This window comes from Austrofundulus limnaeus, unplaced genomic scaffold (genome assembly GCF_001266775.1).
Source record: "Austrofundulus limnaeus strain Quisiro unplaced genomic scaffold, Austrofundulus_limnaeus-1.0 Scaffold33, whole genome shotgun sequence".
NCBI classification, from domain to species: Eukaryota; Metazoa; Chordata; class Actinopteri; order Cyprinodontiformes; family Rivulidae; genus Austrofundulus; species Austrofundulus limnaeus.
In genome coordinates, this window is record NW_013952435.1 from 1,829,911 (window position 1) to 1,839,030 (window position 9,120).

A 9,120-nucleotide genomic window follows, 5' to 3' on the forward strand; every position below is an offset into this window, starting at 1 on the left:
GGGTATGTATTTTTTCAGGCACGTAGTTCAATTCTATACCACAATTAAGAAACTAAAAACCTTCACAACAATGCTTTGGGGGAGAGGTGCTCTGTGGAGCGGGAGCTCAGCTACTGACTGAGCTCCAGGGAGGAGCTTTGTACAAGTAGGCGGAGCTTTATACGAGCAAGCATTTACGCAGCTCCACGTGGCTACCACAGGATATTCRAGGGTTTCTCAAACATACAAAAATGAGTCAAAGCAACAGTCTGGGTATGTTTTTGATGAGGGAATGACATAACATGATAAAAAGCTAAAGAAAAAAAGTTGATTTGGCAAAATATCCCCTCTTTAACGATGTCTCCAGGACTGATTTCTTTGGCCTGTGCAACGTTATACTGAAATTAGAAACATCTTGTCCCCAAAAACTACAGAAAAACGGGTCTGTACATTGATAGATTCTAGGCTGCAGTTCTTTATCATCAAGAGGTTCAAAAACTATTAAAAATAAATACCAGAAAATACTAGAAAATTCCAAAAAATAGTCTAAAATCTTACTTTTAAAAACACAGAACCCCAGTAGAGCTATATCTTCTCAGTACGACTAACTTTCAAACTGCAGGTTTACTTGTGGTTCCTAGAGTTTCTAAAAGTAAGGAAGGCATAGCTTTCAATAATAAGGTCTCTCTCTTGTGGAACCAACTTCCAGTTTCTGTCTGTAAGGTTGATATGAAAGATGCTTTTAAGACTTTCATTTTTAATAAGTCCTATGTTAAAATCAGCATGGGTTTCCTAAGCTTATTTCTGCTGCTATAGYCAAGACTGCTGTCATTGTTTTACTCAATGTTTGTACATTACATTCCTGGTTTGTATTGTTATCCCAAACTGGAACTAAATGAACTAAAATAAAAWTTAAAAAAGGCTGAAAAAGCTACAAGAATCTTACTTTAGGACCCATCATGGTGTAAGTTTTCCCCGAGCCTGTTTGTCCGTATGCAAACACACAAGAGTTAAAACCTTCAAATGCAGCTTTCAAAACATCCATTCCCACGTCTTGRAAGATCTGAAGTAGAAGAAAATAAATAAGTTTAAAGTTGAATAATGTTTGTCTTGTATTTTTACAACGCCAAACAAACTAAATATAGATTTAATAAGAGCAATACCTTCTCCTGGGATGCAAATGTTGGGCTTTCTTTATCAGTTGAGTCGAAGGTAAAGTCAAACGTGAAGATTTTCCCTCTGTCCCTTAGCTTGTCTCCACGTACAGATGAAGGCTGAAATTTATATATTGTTTAATTTAAGTGTTTTATTCCATATTTGTTTATTCTGTCGYATAGCCTACCTTATGAACAGACGTCGTGTTCCCCTTCATATGAACTATCGCCTTCGAAGACAGCTGTTTTTCCCTGTGAAAAGTAAAAMCCACAAAGTTCATTTTTAAAGTTTATCAAAAGAAAAACAAATCTGCTATTTTAACGGAGCAACCTTTTGCTCATAGGTCGGACTCGAACCGCTACTCGAACTGAAGACATCATTCAGTAAAAACACAAACCACTTAACCTGAATCAACGCCACGTTTCGGGCTTAATTATCAGCATCTAATTAGCACACCTGGGATTCTTGGCCTCAATTTCAAGGTGCAGTGCATAAATYAGACACTAGAGGGAGCCAGTGAGCTGTGTTTAATTTCTGTTTTCTTCCGGGTTTGCGTTCTGAAAGAATTAACATAAAGCGGTCAAAAACAGTAAGCATTGACTAATACGTAATGCAAATTAAACTAATAGAATGGGGAGTTATAAATATAAGAATAAACGCGTCGTTTGTTCACTTATTCTACAACCACAACATCTATTTTAAGTAAAAATGCTATTTTTCGACTGTTTTCCGTGTARCGTGAACGCAGCATTTCGTGGATTCCCCATGATGCAGCGCGGTGGTCTGATCAAGTCCAGGGCGCGCGTGCATTCAAAAATATGGCAGAACCTTTTTCTGCTTTAGTACAGTCGAACTCGRAGGAGGCTGAAAATGTGTCTGTGGCGCGGAGGCACCTGTCGTTTTCGTCGGAAAAGAATGCTAGCTTAGCGGAAGAGCCGAATGACACACGGTCGGTCCCGAGTTCACAAAGTGTTTGCCGACTCTCTGCGGAAAAAGCCGAACGACTCCCATCGGAAGACACCAACGAATGTATAGAGGAGCAAAATGCTGCTAAATGTAAGGATGTTTCTCTTCAACAGAACAAAGAGAACTATAATGAAGATAAGGAAAATGCTGCTATAAACGCTACGGATATCACTCAAGGTTGGTAAACAAACCCAAAGTAGTTGTTAAATCTCCTATAGTGTCCTTAATGACTTAATCACTGTAAATGTTCAAGTTTATTTAAAAACAAGTCTCACACAGGAGGATAAAATTTGACTAAAATATGAGCTCTTATTTATGTCATGTTTATCTTTTATTTGGGGGGGGGGGTACTGTGGCTTTATCCAATATCCAGTGTTGTATAAAGTACCTCAAAGTAATACTTGAGTAAAAGTACAAGTATCTTATCATAAAAATACTTTGGTAAAAGTTAGTCTTCTCTTAAAAACATTACTTGATTCTTTATATTCTTATCTAATATTTTTGTACTTAATTATCAAAAGGAAATTTCTGACACAAAATCTACTTAAGTATTAAAAGTAAAAGTACTGAGTAAAAGTGAGCAGTTAGATTTTCCAAAATGACATTTATTGGAGTTGACTTATTTTTTCTAACGTCGTGCAGCTGTGATGGGTTGTGTACAAACTAATAGTGTGTCAGAATATTTATACTTCTCATCCAACCACGATTAAATTCACTCTATCCAGGAGACACAATTTATCACGATAGTTTTTTTAAAAGTAATTACAACTCTGCATAAAACAGGAGTAATGACTCTCTACTTCTTACCTTTTAAAAATAATGCAACGAGCAGAAAGTACAGATAATTGTGTAAAAATGTAATGAGTAAAAGTAAAAAGTACCCTGAAAAATAATTACTCAAGTAAAGTACAGATAACCAAAATGTCTACTTAAGTACAGTAACAAAGTATTTGTACTTAGTTACTTTACGACTCTGCCAATATCAGGTGATACTGCAAGAATATGTGTTGTGAACAACTATCAGCTACTACCACACCAAATTTTAGCTCACCATCTTTAAAATAACCTGCGTTGTGGTCATTTTAGTCTTCAGGAATGTCAGTTAACTGTGGCACCCATTTGAAYTGAACAGACTCAGAGATACCTGTTGTAGATCTAATGATTACTTACCTAAAGTTTAATTAAAATCCAGCATTCAGCTGCTGAGCAGTTTGGGTCTGGTTAGAARCAAAGTAATTATCCTCCACAGCCAAATCCATACATTTGCATACCAGATGGGAAGGAAAAATCTCACTGGCTGAATTAGAACAGTGGGCTTTGTGAAATTCAATTTACCTGCTGAAACTGACCCATTGCTGTGATTCTGCACAGGTAACACACAAGAGGACGCTTCGGGTCACGGTTCCTGTCTGACAGCCAACAAACAGCACAGCAGCACGGAGGACAGAAACGTCGAGGTGGTGAGACGAGCGCGGGAAGAGGGCCGCGTGGACGTGGTCTTCCCCGGCGCCGTCACCCAGAACAGCTGCTACCACTTCGTCAGCGAGATCCTCAAGTGCGTTCTGTACCAGAGACAACAGCTGCCCATGACGTACGACCAGCTGGTGTACTCCCAGAAGAAGCAGCAAACTTTGGTCCAGGTGAGAGGGGTGGAAGTTAAGAATTTCAGCTGTTTTTTTTTTTAGATAAGTTAACAGATTTTTGCTTTCCAGGATAAAGACACGGTGAGTCGGAGGCCAAAGCAGCCTGCAGATATGGACCAACGGAAATGTCACCAGACTCTTCAGGAGCTGGAGGAAGTGCTGCAGCAGCTGGAGGTGCTGTTCTCCCTCAGCAGGGTCCCCCGTGTTCTGCTGCTAATGGGCGGCTCGGTGGTCCTCCCCAAGGAGCTGTACGAGGTCAACATGGAGGCGCTGGYGCTGGCCGCTGGCGACCGGTCTCTGCCGGTGTCCTCGTGCCTGAGGCAACTCTTCCGCACRCTTTTCGTCGCCGACATCTTGTCCGACGCCAGACCCGTTCGCTTGATGCCCACCACCGTGTTGGCGCTGGCACACAGGGACTGCGGCGTCAGCTGGTTCCGCCCCAAACTGCAGTTTAAAGTCCCGACTCGGGTGAAAAACCAAATTATCGCTCTGTCTACTGACCCCGGCACCTGTGAGGAGTCAGGAGCAGAGGGCTCAGACTGGCAGGATTATGTGTGGTTTCAGGCACCCATGGCTATTAAAGGCTTCAGCAAATGACCTGAAAGCTTTAGCTCTGTCCAATCGTGCATTTTAATACATTTTCAACCAAATTAGAATAAGTGTACATATTTTAATAAACAGTTTTTTTTTTCTTCAGAACATGTAAAGTCAGTGTTTAAAACATGCAGTGTTTGGTGTAATCTTACAACCTCAATTCTGAAAAAGCAGGGATATTAAAGGGGCAATATTATGTGTTTCTCAGGCATACATTTAAATACTATACCATAATAAAGTAGGGCTGCGCGGTATATGCGGTAGAAACGGTATGAAGTTGGCCTACGGTAGAAATTTACCTTCTACCGTCCTATCGTCATTACGTCATCGCATCTGTGTCAACATGGCTGCGAGTGCAGAGACAACTGAGCAGGAGGAGTTTGAAAGAAAACAAAGAAATTAAAGCGTTTTAAAACGCGTAAAGAGAATAAATCCTCAAAATTTCCCCCTCCCGCTGTAGAAAAGTTACATCGGGATCATTTCCTTCCTCCCTCCACGTCACAGAGCGAAGCTTTAATAACAGTTTTTTTCACACCCAAGTTGTCGGAGAAAAAACTTGTTTTTATGTACAGTATTGTTACCCATAGAGATGATGTGGACGTTCGTTCAGTCATAAAACCATCTTGCTAATGTAAAGTCGGCTTCTGCTCTGATGATGAAGATGAGCGCACAGCAGAGCAGCAGCTGATAAGTTCAGCAGGCAGAAGCTCATTGWATGGCAGGCTATTAAAGCAAAAATGCTGGGTTGATTAAGATTAGTTTTCTGCAAAAAAAAAAAAAAAGCTCTAAAAATTACATTATCTTTACTTTTTATGATAGTTTTCTACCGCGATATTACCGTTACCGTGAAGGGATTCAATTTATACCGTGATATGAATTTGAGGTCATACCACCCAGCCCTATAATAAAGTATCTATGTCACCTTTAGCTGTTATTAAAATGCTGTTTTTATGTTTAAATAGAAAATAAACTTATCTTCTCATCACTTCTTCTAAACGCCTTGAAATTGGCCTCTAAGAACCACCTTGTGCTTCTGTCTCGACCATTTCAGTGCAGGGGGGGCTCACTTGGCATCTGAAAATACATTTCCTCAAAGGTATTTTTAATCTGAAAAAAGCTTCACTGAGTGAGAACTAATGTTAAGAGCTCAGCAGACAGTTAAGTTTCACTTTCACCCGAGAGCCTGCAGGAGTCATGGGCGGGGTGCGTGGGGAGAGGGAGGGCGTGCGCTCCGCCATGAGGAAGTTCGGCTTAAAGACACGTCCCAGGGGCGTTTCTGGTCCCAAAAGGCGTTTCTGGTCCCCACCTGTCGTTTTGCTCCTCAGCATGGCTTCCTAAAAACACTGCAGGATTTCTCAAACATGCATAAATGAGTCAAATCAAGGCTTTGGGCATGTTTTTTATGAGAGTATAACATGATACAAAACTCAAAAACGTTGATTTAACATGATATTGCCCCTTTAAGTGAAATCTTTTACGCATTAATTTTTTTCAGAATTGGCGTTGTGCTTTTAAAGCTTCAGAAACACTAAACGTTTTATCCAGAGGTGCATTTTTTTTTTTATTTCAGACGTTTCCATGAACAAAAAGCACAACAGACTCAATGATAATGCAATATAAACTTTTAATGAGCAGAACAACAGTTTAATGACACATCTAAGGAAACAATGCAACAAGTGTCCATGTTTACAGCTTTAGAAACATTTTTAATAACGGGACAAATCAAGCAATAAAGGTGCATTGTGTTAAAAGGATTAAAAAAATAAGATTTGTATGTGCAGAATGTCAGTCGTAATAAAACAGTACAATTACTGCATCTGTCTGAGAGTACATTTAAGAGTTCACAGCTTTTCTACCTTTTGAACAAACTGGATGATGTCGTCAGCGAGAAGCTGAGGCTCCTCAAAGGCGGCGAAGTGGCCGCCTCGAGGCATGAAGCTATAGGAGTGGATGTTTCGGTACCTTAGTTGTGCCCACGATTTGGGGCAGTGCATTAGCTCGTGAGGGAACGCAGCCAGTCCGGTTGGGACAAATATTTCTGTCCTAAAACAAAACAACAAMAAAAAAAATACTTGTTAGAATCTACATAAAATTAAAGCCGGCAGTACAATAACTCGGCCTCTTACTTTGAATCGATTCGTTTGTTGGGGTCGCCCTTCAGGTTCTCTTTGTAGAAGCGCATGGAGGAGACGATGGAGCCCGTGGTCCAGTAGATCATGACATTTGTCAAGAGGTCATCCAGGCTGAATTTTCTGTACAAAAACACAATTTGCATTTAAAAAGACACAATAAACCACTTACTGAATCCATCTACATACAACTCTGAAGGGGGGGAAACAATCCTAAGAGTTAAAATATTTTGTCATGAAMTAAGAATTATTTTAGATCRTCATCACTTTATTTATATAGCACATTTAAAAACAACAGTGTTGACCAAAGTGCTTCACAGACACAATACAATAAAACTAATAAAAAGCTGAAAACAAAATAAAAGACACAAATAAAAGAAAAAAAGTCAATCCATCAATGCAATTTAGAATCTACCTCTCCAGTCCACCGTCCACCAGATCTCTGTTCTTCCTGTCCGTCCAGGTGGAGAACTTCTCCAGGATGTAGGCTGCCAAACCTACAGGTGAGCTATTCAGTCCACAGCCTTCAAAAACAGCAAATAAAATATTTTTAACAACTGCCTTGTTCTTTCCCATGGATTACATTTCAATTTTCTTAACACTGATGCTCAAGTATTTTTTTAAGTGATGTTCTGTTAAATAGTTAACATTATCCTAAGGAAGTATTTTACTGGGCTGCTAGTTAGTGAACAGTATTTGTTAAAAATGGTCTGCATCRGAGTTGAAAAACTACCTGAGGCAGTAGACCAAGTCTAAAAATTTTTTTTTAATAAATCTCACTGATTATAAATAATAGTTATAAAACTGGTTCAAATCTTAATTTCTAAGTGTTAGTTGTGAGAAGAAACGTGTCTTGATCAATCTGAAAAATAAAAGGTAAAAAAAACTAAAATATACAAAACTGGACTTTTATTTTGAAGCTGAAGACATTTTGCTTCCCATCAAAATATCTGCTGGAGTAGTATATTGTTCAGACCGGATTGGATTCCCATGTAATTAACCAGGAAGTACTTTTTTTTCCTGCAGTGCACAACCACAGATTAAACCAGAAACTCGAGCACAGCAGCTGTAGTTGGTACATAGTGATGCAAGGTTGGTGTAACGTGGGCAGAGATTGATAAAAACAATAACGCTGAAGGCCGAGAATGCAGTTTTGCAGGTTGCAAAAACAAAAACAGCTGCAACRCCATCATTCGTGACATCAATCATAGTGAGAAAAGAGCTAAAGTCTTCATCCAGCCTAGGCTAACAGCTAGCTAAAAGTGAGGTTTTTTTATGCCTTCGCCCCAGATGCATATTGTTCTTTGGTTGTCCGTCTGTGCGTTAGTGTGCACGAACTTCCGTCCATCACACCATCTTGTTTGCACTGTAGCTCCTGAACGGAGCTATTGATTTCAGTCAAATTAAAAATTGCTATTGGCCCAATGAAGATCTGAAAACATTATGGTGTCCAAGGTCAAAGCTGAAGGTCAGGTAAAGTCATCTTTGTTGCTTGAATCCCCTTATTTTTGATGGTACACAACAGTGAACTGATCACTGAAATTAATATTTAGACATCGTTGATAAAGTTACATACTTCTTAGAATATTTAATACAAAAATAGAGGTAAACAGGTAACTGCATTMCCAGTGCTTTAAATGCACCACCTTTGGTCAGCGTGTTTTCTTGTGAGCGTTCTCACCTGCAGTGTCTGGTTTAGTGGCCTGAATGTGGAGGTAGCCGGATTCCCTCAGGGTTTCCCAGACGTTCTTCTCAAAGTACGGGTACAGCCGGCGGACATCTTCCTTACTGAAGCCCACCAGGAAGGGCAGATAACGACCAATCATCGTAGACAACAACACTTTGAAGCCTCTTGGTGGCATACCAAAGTTGATGTGGAGACCTTTCACGCAGCTGGAAGAGAGGAGCTACAGTCGTAAGCACGCCGAGCTTATCAGCTGCATTTTTCAGGAATGTTAGCTGCCGTGGGTTTTGGTAATCTGCACACAATGCTTCAGTTCACAGCTGAAGAATGTTGCAAAGTGTGCTTTTAGACACATGTGAGCCATCACATCGAAATGAGGATTAAGTCGAAAAGTGGAATGTGGAGAAATAGGCAAATATGGTGTTTTGATTAAATCATTTTCAAAAAAATTGCATTTTGTCAAAACATAATGAATTATCAATATATCATTTGAGTGAACTGTATGAAATATAATCATAAAACAAAAATCTGAAGCATGTTTTTGGGCAGTACCAACAAAAAACTGATTTTGAGGAAAAATGCCTTAAAATTTTGAGATTTTCCCTGTGAGCTTGAAATGTTTTTGTTTCTTTCCAGCTGGAAAATCTCAATATTCAAATACTATCTGAAGTTTTTTTTCTATATATTGACATTAAAAAGTCCTCTTTAAAATGACATAAAATTAGAATTCAGACCGAATATTATTGTATTATCTAACCAGATAAATTAAGTCATGTCTCTGGATCCACGTATATCAGAATGATCCAGATATCAAAAGCCAAGAATTCTTTTTAATCAAGCTTATTCTTCTGCATGATTTTACCATTGGTTTTAATTACTTTAAACAGAGTTGTTTGTTTTTTTGTAGCACTTTGAGATTTTTGTTAACGAAAAGTGCGGTACAAATTAAATTAATCATCATCATTATTAC

The 9,120-nt window shown here is 39.1% G+C and overlaps 3 protein-coding genes across 4 annotated transcripts in view; 1 reads left to right on the forward strand and 2 right to left on the reverse strand.

The window, feature by feature from the left end:
• The window catches only part of kif16bb (kinesin family member 16Bb), a 26,391-nt gene extending 24,827 nt beyond the window's left edge, over window positions 1-1,564 (reverse strand). The window contains exons 1-4 of the mRNA XM_014005965.1: window positions 1,465-1,564; window positions 1,322-1,385; window positions 1,143-1,253; window positions 926-1,042 (exon numbers count right to left, since the gene is read on the reverse strand). Coding sequence (XP_013861419.1) covers window positions 926-1,042; window positions 1,143-1,253; window positions 1,322-1,385; window positions 1,465-1,514 — 342 coding nt within the window. The 5' untranslated portion in view covers window positions 1,515-1,564. The remainder of the gene's footprint in view (window positions 1-925; window positions 1,043-1,142; window positions 1,254-1,321; window positions 1,386-1,464) is intronic.
• Window positions 1,565-1,764: 200 nt separating this feature from the next.
• mad2l1bp (MAD2L1 binding protein) lies at window positions 1,765-4,439 on the forward strand. Of its 2 annotated transcripts, none has more exons than XM_014005892.1 (3): window positions 1,765-2,190; window positions 3,472-3,740; window positions 3,813-4,439. In XM_014005892.1, exons 1-3 carry the CDS (start codon window positions 1,953-1,955, stop codon window positions 4,338-4,340), a joined length of 1,035 nt encoding a protein of 344 aa, XP_013861346.1. In that variant the 5' UTR covers window positions 1,765-1,952; the 3' UTR covers window positions 4,341-4,439. The 2 variants fall into 2 exon arrangements, with proteins under 2 accessions (XP_013861346.1, XP_013861345.1); XM_014005891.1 differs by having other exon boundaries at window positions 1,766-2,277.
• A 1,502-nt stretch (window positions 4,440-5,941) lies between these two features.
• On the reverse strand, window positions 5,942-8,359 carry ephx5 (epoxide hydrolase 5; the record flags this gene model as incomplete). The annotated part of the gene is given in 4 exon segments (XM_014005966.1): window positions 5,942-6,380; window positions 6,464-6,589; window positions 6,882-6,990; window positions 8,148-8,359. Coding segments are annotated over 4 exon segments (649 nt in total), but the record flags the coding sequence as incomplete, so codon positions are not given.
• Between the last annotated feature and the right edge of the window lie 761 nt (window positions 8,360-9,120).